The sequence below is a fragment of the Rattus norvegicus genome, chromosome 10, assembly GCF_021556685.1.
Source record: "Rattus norvegicus strain SHRSP/BbbUtx chromosome 10, alternate assembly SHRSP_T2T, whole genome shotgun sequence".
NCBI classification, from domain to species: Eukaryota; Metazoa; Chordata; class Mammalia; order Rodentia; family Muridae; genus Rattus; species Rattus norvegicus.
Window position 1 is genome coordinate 33,895,793 of NC_141543.1, and position 13,976 is coordinate 33,909,768.

At 46.9% G+C, this 13,976-nt stretch overlaps 1 protein-coding gene across 11 annotated transcripts; it reads right to left on the reverse strand.

Moving 5' to 3' along the window:
* Nucleotides 1-2,007: 2,007 nt before the first annotated feature.
* Nucleotides 2,008-13,347, reverse strand: Pttg1 (PTTG1 regulator of sister chromatid separation, securin). 11 transcript variants are annotated; one of them, XM_087574149.1, is made up of 7 exons: nucleotides 13,309-13,347; nucleotides 12,694-12,790; nucleotides 11,687-11,865; nucleotides 9,791-9,884; nucleotides 8,560-8,718; nucleotides 7,767-7,870; nucleotides 2,008-2,324 (listed from the first exon to the last, which is right to left on the reverse strand). In XM_087574149.1, the coding sequence occupies exons 2-6, from the start codon at nucleotides 12,779-12,781 to the stop codon at nucleotides 7,791-7,793; spliced, it is 600 nt and encodes a 199-aa protein (XP_087430275.1). In that variant the 5' UTR covers nucleotides 12,782-12,790; nucleotides 13,309-13,347; the 3' UTR covers nucleotides 2,008-2,324; nucleotides 7,767-7,790. The 11 variants fall into 11 exon arrangements, with proteins under 11 accessions (XP_087430275.1, XP_087430277.1, XP_087430276.1 ...); XM_087574151.1 differs by having other exon boundaries at nucleotides 12,694-12,804; XM_087574150.1 differs by having other exon boundaries at nucleotides 13,010-13,342.
* Between the last annotated feature and the right edge of the window lie 629 nt (nucleotides 13,348-13,976).

Sequence of the window (13,976 nt, forward strand, 5' to 3'; positions counted from 1 at the left end):
TAAAGACATTTCAGTGGGGCTGTCGAGATGGCTCAGTGGTTAGTACTGAGATTCCATTCCCAGCACTCACATGGCAACTCACAACTCCAATATCCAACGTGCCCTCACACAGACAAGCAAGCAAAACACCAGTGTACATAAAATAAAATAAAATTTAAGGCATTTCAGTAAGCACAGGTGATTGTAAAACCAAGAGACAGACTGGGTGTGGCGAAACAAAAAAACCAAAAAACAAACAAATAAATAAAAACACATGCCTGTCATTTTAGCACCTGGCAGAAGTCAGGATCCAGGAGTTCAAAGCCAGCCTCAACTACACAGCAACTTTAGGGTGGGCCTGGGCTACGTGAGCCCCGTGTCAAAAAAAAAAAGACGAATTCTCAAGCAAAATTTAAAGCAGCCATCAAGCTTAAACACGTCCTTCAGATTTAGGGTCTCCATCTCCGCTAAGACTGCAGAAAAGAAAGCAAATGAGCAAGAAACGAAGGTGGCGCCCTCTAGTGGCATGATTACACTACCACAGGAAGACAGACTCTGGGAAGGAGCAGAGGAGGACTTGGTGCTTGTTTTTTAAGAAAAAGGAAAAAACCATCTGATTTAATGGACGGTATGTCTGAAATGGACAAGTGGAAATTTGTCGTCTCTTCAGTGTACCTTAATAAAGGCATATAGTCTGGCTTTTTCCCAAAGGAAGTGACTAATTCAAAATCAGACCATAAATCCCAGTCAGACCAACAGTCTGGACATCTCGGCTCTGCTGAGTGACAGGACCCTTTAGAGTGGGAGCTGTGACGCTCGCCATTGTACAGCCTTTGCAGCACTGAGCAGTTACCCACAGAGCTGACATCCCACCTTTTTATGATTAAAAATATAACTGAATAAGGAAAGTAACATAGTCTGTAGATAAGGAAATTAAGTCTCAAAGAAAGTAACTCACTTAAGATGACAATGGAGGGGTTTGAACCCAAACACATAAGCCCCAGAGTCGATAGACCCATATCCCGTGCAGTTACAATTCTCAAGTGGGTTGGTCTCCAGAGTCTGTTACACTCTTTACAATCCCACAGTAAGGGCTGTGGGATGGCTCCATCAGTATGGTGCTTGCTTGTAAGCACAAAGACCTGGGTTCAATCCCTATTTCAAAAGAAATAAAGGGCTGAAGAGATGGCTCAGCCATTAAAAGCTAGGCTCACAGCAAGAAACAAAGAAGGAAAGGAAGGAAGGAAGGAGAAAAAGGAAGGGAAGGAGGGAGAAAGAGAGAAAGAAAGAAACAAAGAAAGGAGGGAGGGAAGGAAGGAAGGAAGAAATAAAGGAGGGAGGGGAGGGAGACAGGGAAGGGCTGGCTGGCAAGATGGCTCCGGGGGTAAAGGTACTTATCACCAAGCCTGGTGATCTGCTATTTGGGTTCCATGAAGTAGAAGGAGACAACCAATGTCCTGCAGGTTTGTTCTCTGCTCTCCCTGTGTGAAATAATGGCATATATACCACTCCATACCCATGAACACAAGCATGTGCACACACTTGCACACACACACACACACACACACACACACACAAGATAAACGTAATTATCTGTAAAGCCAGGCATGATAGTGTGTTCTTTTCATCCCCGCATTGTAGAAGCAGACAACAAGTTCCCAGGTTGTCAGTTGGCCACTATAGTGATGTGCTGAGGCCCAGGCTAGTGAAATAGTCTGTCTCTACCCAGTAGTAACGGTGCACACTCTAATCTCGGCACTTAGGAGGCAGAAGCAGGCAGATCTCTGAATTTGAGGCCATCCTGGTCTACAGATGGAGTTTCAGGACAGCTAGGGCTACACAGAGAAACCCTGGCTCAACAAACAAAAGTGCCTGGCTCCAAAGGCCTAAAGTTGTCCTCTGCCATGTCCCCCAACACACACACACACACACACACACACACACACACACACACACACACACGTGAATACAAACGCACCCTCAACAAAGATGAACATACACACACACAAAAATATTATGCACGAAAGATTACTAAAGACCACAAAAGATTTTATTTGTAAGGATTCCATCGATGTGTATAGTGATTAAAAAAAATAAACCTGAGGAATTCTTTTAAACAGTTGCTAATTAATTTAAACATGGCTATAATAAGCCTGTTAGTGTCAACACAAAATAGTCTATGAAAGACAATCCTCTTCTCAAAGGAAACAAGCGAGTGAGAAGGCCGGTGTTGCTGACCATGCTTTCAGGTCTCCTTAACAGCTGGATTCTTAGATTTGTTTCTGCATGCAGTCGGCTGTGATCTCACACTTAAAAGTCCCCGTCTGGAAAATACCACCGTGCTCCTGTGGAAGAATGAGAGAGAGATAACTAGGTATGTAAGTGCTATCAACAGAATAGACTCGATCTCATGAAATCCTACAAAGGTCTGGAGTACCCCTGGGGTTCTCTAGACAGCCATTGAGAATAACTACTCTAAAGGGTAGATGGGCAAAGGCCTCTGCTCCTCCAGTAGCCTTGCATCCCAGGGAATTCGTTGTGCCTGTCATTTTCTTGTCTGCTTTTCCTGACAATGCTGGCATTCTGAGGCAGATCTCTTCCCCGTGTGTTCTGCACACAGCCACCAGCCACCAGCGAGATGATAACCCTGAAGAGAATCCATCAAGCAATGAAGATGGCCTCTGGCTCAGTCCTAAACGACTCTTGCTCGTTATGACCAAGAATAATAACCTGTTGGCTCCTATTCTGTCTCTAGGAAGAGAACTCGTGGAAAATATCCACACAATCCCATGGAGTCTAAGAAGCTTGGTATCAGAAGGGACGCCATCTCTGCATGTTAACTAAAATATGTAGCTGGATGTGGTGATGCACACCTGAAATCCTAGCATCAGGATGCTGAGGCAGGAAGATCTTGAGTTCAAGACTAGTCCCGGACACATAAGGAGACTTTGTCTCAAAATGTGTAGCGTGTGTGCGTGCATGTGTGCAAAATGTGCGTGCGCGCGCGTGCCTCCTTACCAGCAGTGTGCTACTTAGTATTTTGTTAACTTAACACAAAACCCAGTCAACAGGGAAGAGGAAATTTCAATTGGGAAAAACCGCCTCCATCAAATTGGCTTGATGAATGGTTGATGAGGGAGAGCCCTCGCTGCAGCTGGTACAACCCCTAGGCAGATGGTCCTCAGTTGTGCAAGAAAACAGGCTGGGGCTGAGACAATGGCCCAGCTGGGAGAAGCTAGGCTAATGCCAAAAAGGTAAGAAAGCGGGCTGAGTGAACCATTGAGCAACTCTCCCGTGGCCTCTGCTGCAGCTCCTGCCTCCAGGTTCCAGCCCTTGAGTTCCTGCCCTGACTTCCCTCAGTGATGCGATGTTACCAGGATGTGTAACCAAGAACTCTGCCCTCCCCAGGTTGCTTTTGGTCCAAGTCTTTACGGCAGCAATAGGAATCAGACTAAGGTGAGCCGTTTCGTTCAGGACATACCTCATACCCAGAGTACCAGGATGTCCTCTGGACTCAACAGCCTCTTTACTCACTAAACCTCACGTCTCCCCGAGCATCAGTGGAGAGAATCTCTGTTCCGCCGTCTTCTCATCCCCTCACTGGGGTACCAGCCCACACTCCTTCCATGTGCCTTGAAACTTCAGGTCGTTTTGCAGTAACGTTATTTTCTTCCTCCCACAAAGACATTGGTCCGTTCTGGTACAGATCCTAACTGCAAGTCAAAGAGGCCTCGAAAGGAACCAACCTTACACACATCTGGGTCTTGAATCTCTAACTCCAGAATTGTGAGGATATATCTCCAAGGTTTCAGCTACCCAGCCTGGCATAGTGCCCTACAAGAGCCAGAGTGAACACTATACGCATCCATCGGGGTCATTGTTAACCTTCAGAGACACAAACCAGAAAGTTCAACAGCGCCAGGTTATGTGATCTTATGTCTGCTTGGTTAGAATTTACTTTTAATAATGTGACTTCAGAAGGAAGTTTGGTGCGCATGCGTGCAGGTGCTCACAGAGGCCGGAAGAGGATGTGGGATGCCCCTGGAACTGGAGTAATGGGGGTAATGTGAACTGCCTGATGCCGTTCTCATCCCTAACTGATGGGCCATCTCTCCTTATTTATATCTGCTTTCTTGGTTTCCAGTTCCCTCGCTTTCTACTGTCATGTGAAAGTTTGTATATGCTCGGCCCAGGGAGTGCCACTATTAGAAGGTGTGGCCCTGTTAGAGTAGGTGTGTCACTGTGGTTGTGGGCTGATAAGACCCTCATCCTGCTGCCTGGAAGTCAGAATTCTTCCACTAGCAGCCTTCAGATGAAGATGTAGAACTCTCAGCTCCTCCTGCACCATGCCTGCCTGGATGCGGCCGTGCCCCTACCTTGATAATGGACTGAACCTCTGAACCCTGTAAGCCAGCCCCAATTAAATGTTGTCCTTGTGAGAGTTGTCTTGGCTATGGTGCCTGTTTGAAGCAGTAAAACCCTATGACCTGTCATTTCTCTATCCAACTGTCCTATTAGCATCTGACACCCATTTCCCTCTGCCTCAGTTACAAGATGGGGCTGGAACACAGCTGCTGCTATGTTGCCCTAGCTCAGTGGCTCTCGACCTTTTTTTTTTTTTTTAAAGATTTATTTATTTATTATATATGAGTGCACTGTAGCTGTCTTCAGACACACCAGAAGAAGGCCTCAGCTCTCATTACAGATAGTTGTGAGCCACCATGTGGTTGCTGGGATTTGAACTCAGGACCTCTGGAAGAGCAGTCAGTGCTCTTAACCACTGAGCCATCTCTCCAGCCCCAGTTCTCAACCTTTTCAATTCTGTGACCCTTTATTGCAGTTGCTCATGTTGGGGGTGACCCCAATCATAAAACTACCTCCTTCATAACTAATGTAGCTACTGTTAGGAATCATAATGTAAGGGGTTGGGGATTTAGCTCAGTGGTAGAGCGCTTGCCTAGCAAGCGCAAGGCCCTGGGTTCGGTCCCCAGCTCCGAAAAAAAAAGAAAAAGAAAAAAAGAATCGTAATGTATTTCATATGTGACCCCTACGGAAGGCTTGTTTGACCTTCAAAGGGGTTGAAACCCACAGGTTCAGAACCACTACTCTAGCCACGCTCCAAGTTTTCAACCTGGAAATATGGAGGAGGCTCAATTTCATCTTCCCAGGAAAATGAAGGTGTTTCCCAAGCCAGGTGCCCTTGCCATCACTTCTGGTTCCGGCCCCACTATGCCTCTGGTCGTGAGGTGCAACTGTACAGGAAGACAGAAGCCAGCTGCAACCGGATCTCTGAGCGGCATGCCAAGGGCAGGCAGCTCCCACTTCTGCATGCAGCAGCAACTGTGAGGTGAGCGATGGTACAGGCGATCACCATGGAAACCCCTCCATGGCTCTGCATACTGGAGAGCCTGCGGCCGGTTCCACTGTGTGGTGTGAGAAGTGGACCATCAATCCAAAGTTCCTCTTACAGGACAACGTGGTAACACAGGACAAAGCACTCTCCCTGTGGGAATCCAATTCCACAAGCTGATGGGACTTGGAGACTAACAAAGACAAGACCCTTGGTTAGAGTTTACCCTAGCTGGACAGAGGAACAGGTCTTGCGTCTGGTTGTTCCTGTCTCAAACACATGTGGCTGAGCTCTCCAAAGCTACTGAGTATTGAATTCAAAATCAGCACTGGGGCTGGCAAGACGGCTCAACATGTTATACAGGGCTTTGCTGCCAAACTTGACAATTTAAGTTTTATCTCGGCGACCCACAGGACGAAAGCAGAGACTCCCACAAGTTATCCTCAGACCTATACACACCCCTATACACACACACACACACAGATTTAAGTTAGCGTTGGGCTGTGATGCGAGCCCTGTGAGTAACAAGCACCCTGAGAGGATTGAATAGGCTCCAGTGGGCATTTACCTGAAACTTGAAGACTAGCTTCCTGCTTCCACGTCCAGGTATTTATCAGCGTAGGACACCTGCTAAAGTAGTCCAAGCCTTAGAGCCTGGAGATCCTGATAAAGGGACACCTTCATCTACCCTGGTTCTCTGAGGTGCTAAGAGCATTGAAAGGCTATGCTTGGAAGGGCAGATTCAAGATGGCCCCCCTGTGGTGGGTATTCTTGATTGTCAGCTTGATTAGGTTAAGGAATGTCTAAGACATCAGTGAGGATCACCTGAGAGTAGCTGAGGGTTTCAGACAGGATTTAGAGAGACCCACCAACTCTGGAATGTAGATGGCTCCATCCCTTTGGCTGGGGTCCTGGATTGACCAAGAAGGGAGAAAAAAAGCAAGCAAGCTAAGCACCGAGCCCATTTTTTTCCCTGCTTCCTCACAGAGATTTAACCTGATGCCACAGCGAGGAGGCGCTCCAGCCTTGCCTTCCCGACTGTGATGGATTACATAATACTAAAAAGTGGGACCAAAGCATGGACCCGCTGCTGTAATAAACATGACAGTGTGGCCTTGTAGACCTTGGGGAACACATCCGTGTGAGGGAGTTAAGAGTTTGGAGAAGCAGGCTGAGTGGACCGTCCTGGGAGGAGTTCAGAAGACTGGATCGCTGCTAGAAAGACGGACAGGAAGGACTGCCCCCTGGGTTACAGAGAACAAGAGCTCTTTGCGGGAACTGAAGACCACTCGTGTTACGTTTGGTAATGAATCCAGCTCCATTCCAACCAGATTCCAAAACCTGAGTGGGGCTGAATTCAAAAGTGGCTTTATTATTGCTGGATAAAATTAGGACAGCATAATAGTGACTGCGTGACTTAGTTAATGCTATACCCAGACTCAGTGAGAGCAGCGAGCACAGAAAGGAGAATGTGCCATTTCCCAAGGACCTTGAACCCAGTTAGAGCGGAGGGCAGGGCTGAGGCAGGCGTGGCTCTGATTTAGACATCACCCCCATCAAGGAAAAGCTTCAGACTTCACACCATCCAGAGCTCCATGGGACAGTAATTAAAATTCATTTTTAAGGGAGAATGCCCGGGAAAGGAAAAGTCTTCCAGGTACACGACTGGAAAGTGGCGTCCCGGAGCACTGTCTTTCCAGTGGCAGATACAAAAGCAGACCAGAGGACCTCATTCTTCCCCCGCTGAAGCCCCTTCCTCCAGGCTTCTGATCACTCTTCATTTCCGCATGTATCCTATACCATACCCTCAAGAGGTAAACTGAGATGTAAGGCCCTCCCCTCCTCGGGGCTGGAGCCCCACATCTTTTGCAAAACACATCATACTTCAGAGACACGGGCCATGCTGTGGTAGTTGCAAAGTATCGCTCACTCAAAAGCATAGGTCCCAGCTCCTCATCGTTTAAGAATATAGGCTTAGACATCAACAACACTAATGCTTATCAAATACTTATGTCCACGATTGGACACACAACCAATTCCTATAGGTGGGGAGTGAGCCCTACCGTAAGTAAATTACCTACAGTGATCGTCAAAGTATCTGACTAGTGAGCCCAAGGAGACTGGGTTCTCAGAAGGTTTAGAGCCTTTCAAATTCTGGCTACCAAATAGTAAAGTCATTAGTATACGGTAAGTGAATACTAATGACTAAACCGAGCTGGTGATAAAGAATGCCACTTAATGAGTTGGAAGGGACTCTTCTAAGACACCTGATAACTGTCACTGGTTAACAGCCACGAAAAAGCAACAGAGTACATGTTGACGGATATACTTCCAAAGGAAAACAGAGCGTCTCCCAACACCAAGAAACACCAAGCAGGCTTTGCTTTGGGTTAGGTAGTCAGAGCATACACACAAATGCTTTATTAATACAACTTACATAAACTATAAAGGAGTAAGACGTTTAAATATCTGCATCGTAACAAACAGGCGGCAATTCAACATCCAGAGCGGAGAGGGCGCTGGGAGGAGACGGCAACGGATCTGGAGGAAGAGGGATTCCTCATTGGACTCTGCACTTCCGTTATAGCCATTATCCATAACAAACATTAGCTGCTAATTTCATCCTACATTCATGTAACGAATCTCACTCGCACATGCAGGTTTCCTAAACGACGGGGGGTGGGGGTGGTGGTAGGGGTGGAGGGGTAGGGGGTGGGTATGTGGCCTGGGAACTGACCCTCCTCAAGAGGCAGGTCTTTGAAGTACTCGAAGCTTCTTGCTCTCCTGAGCATAAAGTCTCACCAAATCATAAAATCAGACTGGCAACCCACCTCATCAGAACAGGAGGGAGGCACTTCTGACCACCGGTTCCCACTAAAGCCTTAAGCTTTCAGAGGTTACAAGCTAACTGTCGGTCTACACTGGTCCTCTGACAGCCGAGGACAGAAACTGGAGTGTTCGTCCAGTCTCAGTTACTTTACTATAGGCTTCAACTCATAGCCTAAGAAGCTGTGTGGTAAACTCCACCCTCTGCTATCACCAAAGGCTTACCAAGATTCCAGAACACCTTTTTGGACCCAACCACAACGACCAAGGAAAGTTACTGTTCTAGATGTTGTCCCTGTATCCCCAAAGCTGCACACTGGCTCACCCATACAACTGTCCCTACAACAACACATGCCATTTAACAAGTTGCTTACAGCCCATCGAGAGGGCATGGCCTCACTCACCAGATTCCCACGGTAGGAAGGGCTTCTGCAGAGGGGAAGGGGGGTCCAGGTGCAGCAGCTTCTCAAGCCCCCTCTCTTCATTCAGGATCATGAGAGGCACTCCATTCAAGGGGAGAAGTGAGATCTGGTGCTCTTCAGGCAGGTCAAAACTCTCAAAATCTGTCACAGAGGGGAGGCAAGCATCAGGGGAGTGCTCCCTTGGCCCCAGTGAGGTCCACCAAGTCAAACTATTCTTCGCCACTATTCGTCATTTAGAATATTGTTAAGATCCAACTTAACAATAGCCAGTTAGATAATAAAGTTACCACCCTAATTTAACTATTACTTTTGCCAGACTCAGGAAAAAGTATAATTTTAACGGCCCAGCTCTTGAACATTCTTTAATAGGTTCTGGGATGCAAGTATTATGGTGGTGTGGGAGAGTGACTGTAGGCAGATCGCCGTGAGTTCAAAACCATGCTGAACTGCAGAGCAGGTCCCCATTCCCTGTCAAAGATTCTGTTACAAAACTACGGTGAGCATGCTGATGCCACAGAAAAAGGGATTTACAGTGCTCTGAGCTGCAAGCCAAGCCAGGGTTGTTCTCCTGGGAGACAGTTTTCATCTGAAAGGCAAACTACAGTCAAGAGAATGTATTCCTTCCATACTCTCTCCTCAAGGAATGAGGGAAGTCTACCGCACTTCAAGGAAAATGTTGTCACCAATGAGGAATTCAGAAACGGGAAAAAGTTTAGAATCGTGGAACACTCACCTGTTAATAGTTAGCATGACATTAATTTGAATTTTTATCTTACATTATTTATACTTGGCCTTTTCTTTTTTGGTTTGTTTGTTTAAGACAGGGTCTCTCTACATAGCCCTGGTTAGCCTTGAACTCGAGAGCTCTGCCTGCCTCTGCCTGGGACTAAAGGTGTGCACCCCCAAGCCCACTACACTTTTTCCCCCCACAGGGTCCCTTCTACATAGCCCTGGCTGTCCTGGAACTTGCTCTGTAGATCAGATTGGCCTTGAACTCACACAATGATCACCTTGAACTTGATGTTTCCTTGATATCTTTGCTCCCATTCTGAAGGTGATACAAGTGAGTCCACCTGAACAGTCTATGTTTTCAAAGTAACCCAGGTTCAGACAGTCTGGGATTCTAGAGCTGCACATTATAGTCGCATGGAGAAATCAGTCTGAGAGAAATCTCCAGCAGAGGGCCTGCCCATCATACCAAAGGCATTGTTACCTAGAGGATCGAAGGGGAAGAACTTTTCTATTTCTGGGTAGGCATCATCAGGAGCAGGAGCAGAGCCTTGTGTCTTAGTAGACTTCTCGGTGATCTAGAAAAACCAAAGAGAATAAGCACTGTGAGAACGGAAGTCTTGCCCACCTGCATGGTAGCATGAGATTGGGCAGCCTCTTCAAATGATGACATCACTATTTAGAATTTGTCAATTCCGTGCTGTCTTCTAAGAAGTCACAGTACTTAGTTTTCAGGATTCAGTGTAAATGTAAGGAGAGAACTGACTCCTGGAAGTTGTCCTCAGACTCTGACACACATGCCATCACATGTGCCAGCCCTGCCCTATGCGCGCACACGCACACACACACACACTGGAAAGATGGCTCTGTGGTTCAAAGCACTTGCTGTTCTTACAGAAGACCAAGGTTCAATTCCCAGCACCCACAGGGTGGCTCACAACTATCTTTAACTCCAGTCTAAAGGAAACAATGTCTCATGTCCTCCTCAGGGATGGTACACGTACATACTGTGATGCTTTGTATATGCTTGGCTCAGGGAAGGATGCTATTAGGAGGTGTGGCCTCATCATTGGAATACGTGTGTTACAATGGACGTGGGCTTTTAATACCCTTGTCCTAGCTGCCTGGAAGCCAGTCTTCTCCTAGCCACCTTCGACAAAGATGTAGAACTCTCAGCTCCTCCTGCACCATACCTATCTGTACACTTACTACCATGCTTCCTGCATTGATAATGAACTGAAGCTCTGAACCTGTAAGCCAGCCCCAATTAAATGTTGTTACATTTACTGTTCACAGCAGTAAAACCCTAACCAATACAATAGCATACAGACAAATATCCAAACGCATAAATTAAAAGTACTCCTATTGGGGCTGGGGATTTAGCTCAGTGGTAGAGCGCTTACCTAGGAAGCGCAAGGCCCTGGGTTCGGTCCCCAGCTCCGGAAAAAAAAGAACCAAAAAAAAAAAAAAAAAAAAAAAAAAGTACTCCTATTAAAGTCACGACATCTTAGCACCTGTCAACAGATATCACTAAGAATAATGAGCAGGGTTAATTCAAAGTTAATCAACTCAACTGTTCAAACCTAACAGTGAGCAAAACAGGCTTGAGGCACCCCCAGAATAGTCGCTAATCCTGGAAGTCACTTTTACCTTATAAAAGTGTGATTTTTCTGCCACTGTTACCTTAATTACTTTGTTAATATCAACAAGTTCGTGTTCCTTAAGCAGATGGAATTAAGAAGCAGCAGAAACATCCGATCTTATCCACTCTATGTGTATACCAAAGTGGGGAGGAGGGTGTGTAGTTCAGGCTAGCCTCCAACCAGCCTCTCCTCCAGCTTCAGCCTCCCAAGTGCTGGGATTGCAGGTGCCTATCAAACCCAGTTAAATACTTCACACGTTTGCTTCAGGCCTTCCAGCCAACTGCTTCCTGGCACTAGCTAAGAACAGCTGAAGCAGAAGAATCAGCATTAGCTATTATTCCCGAGAGCTGCAATCTCAGGGTGCTGAGAAGTAGCACAGCCTGACTCTTCTCCATTTCTGGACCTCTATTTACCTCGGACTCAGAGGAAGAAAGGCAGGGGGAAGTCCACTTTTAAGCATCAGGAGTGCTACAGCGGGGCTTAGGGATGGCTCGGTGGTTAGCACTTGCCACTCTGCTCTTCCGAAGGAGCCAGACTCAGTTCCTAGCACCCACGTAAGGCAGCTCACACCTGCTGCAACTCCTTTTCCTAAGAACCCAGCGCCCTCTTCCGGCCTCCTTGGGTGCCTGCACACATGTAGTCTGCTTGTACGCAGATACATATACATGAATAAAAACAATAAACTTTTTTTTTATAAAGCGCCAACACATGTGCAAGTATTCGCAGCCCTCGCTCACCTTTTTCACACTCAGAGTCGGCTGTTTCGATTGCAGGGGTTTACTACTCTTCACTGGCTTTTCAGTAACTCTGTTGACAGTTCCCAGAGCCTTCCTGCTGGCTTTAGGCAAGCCTGGGGCACCGAACACTTTGCCGACTCGTGGCGTTGAAACCTGCAATTTCCCATCTAAGGCTTTGACTGTTGAAAAAAAAAAGGACAATCATAAAAGTATAACATACTCAGTGGGTAGAGGGCTTTCGGCCATACCGGACAACCTGAATTCAACCCCCAAAACCCACATAGCATAAGGAGAATGGACTCCCACAGGTTGCCCTCTGATCTCCACAGACACACCATGGCATGTGTGCACTCCCCCCCCCCCATACACAAATAAAGGTAATAAATACATTGTTCTTCAAGGTCAGGCCATGTAAACACCTCATCAACTTAATTCTCACCCACAAACCTGTGCTTCATTTTGGGCAGTGACTTAGAACCCTTCAATAAACTCATTAAGACAATAAGCATGAAGCCAGGCACCGTAGCAACACACATTTAATCCCATCACTTTGGAGGCCGGGATAAGTGGATCTCTGAGTTCAAGGCCAGCCTGATCTGTATAGCAAATTCCAGGTCAATTAAAGCTATGTAGGGGAGCCCCATCTCAAAAAATGATTTAAGCATAGTGCCTGGGGATGTGACCATTAGGGAGAGTGATTGCCTAACATTTGAGAAGCTCCAAGTTCCATCCCCTACAGCGCATAAGCTGGGCACAGTGGCCCCTGCCTGTAATCAGTGCCCTGGGCTGGGGGGGGAGTCAAAAGGATCAGAAGTCCAAGACCATCCTAGGGTTACATAGGGAACTAGAGACCAAGTCTGAGCTACATGACACTGTATTCTAAAAAGAAAGATAATAAGCGTGAAAATATATCAAACCTGACTCCGGTCAACCACAAAAGTACACTAAATACTAGGGGCCATAATCCATTCACGACACCTGTGTATCTCAAGGCAGCTGATACTTACCACCAGAGCCCAGCTTCAATCCATCCTTAGATGCCAAACGGCTGCCTGGCTCTTCGTTATCCTTATCAACAAAGATCAGAGTAGCCATCCTGGATTACTGAGGGGAGAGACCTGCATATTATAAAACTGGCATTGAGGAAGGCTGGAAGAACTAAGCAGCAACAGAGACCAGAGCACCTATGCACAAAAATTTAGAAGTAGCTGGAGAAGTCAACAGGCTTAATCCAGACCTTAAATCTTCACGCCAGGGTCATAAACGCTAAACTACAGAAATCGTTTGTTGATGTTGGCACCCAAACAACTGTCTCCAGCCTACCAGCTCAGCGATAGGAAGGAGAAGCCAAGAGGATCAGATGCTCAAGGTTGGCCTCAGCTACATAACAATTCAAGACCAGTCTGGGTTGCTTGAGACCCTGAAGTGTGTGGGAAGGGAAGAAAGAAAATGAAAACAGCGTCGCTTTGGGTCAAGCACGCCAAGAGCGCCCCGGGACGCCGGGCCGAGTGAAGCACAAGTCCCGACCCTGCTCCAGCCTCCAGTCCCGGGTCTTCCTGCCCCGCCACCCCGAGTTCGCCCAAGACATCTTTGGCAACGACACACTCGCAGCTAAAACTCACCCAAGACTACGCCACCAACGACCCGGCGCACCGCAGTTTGAATTCCAACTCGCGCTTCAATTGGTCCATCCGATGGGAGGCGGGGCCTAGTGTCTGAGAACCAATGAGAGCAACGGAAGTTTTCAACCACCGCCCCCTCCCGGAAAAAAAAAAGAGTAGTAGTAGAGACCAACATAAACACAAAAACTTAATTAAAGAAGCCCAGAGGCTTAATCCAGACCTTAAATCTTCAAGTCAAAGTCAGAGGCACCAATCTACTGAGATGGTTTGGGTCGGCCCCCATCAAAACCTGAGACTGGAAAGAGCACTTGCTCTCGAAGAGGACCCTGACTGTCCTGGAAATCACTATGCAGACCAGACTGACCTAGAACTTAACACATCTACCTGCCTTTGCCTCTTAAGTAGTAGTTAATTTCTTATTTTTAGAAACTGTGGGAAACTCGACAGGTTTGGAAACAAAGAATGGACATTTGAGAAGCCAGGCCTTCCCGTTGAAATCGGCATTGTTAATAACCCTTTCTGCTATGTGTGTGATTACGTTTAATTAGCTTAAAAGTTCCTTAGTCTCCTGAAAACATTCTAAAGTTCCACGATTGACAGTGGGATACTTGAGCTAGGATTTTCGCCCATCCCCCTCCTGCTGGGCAGAATCTTTCTAAAATGGTCGT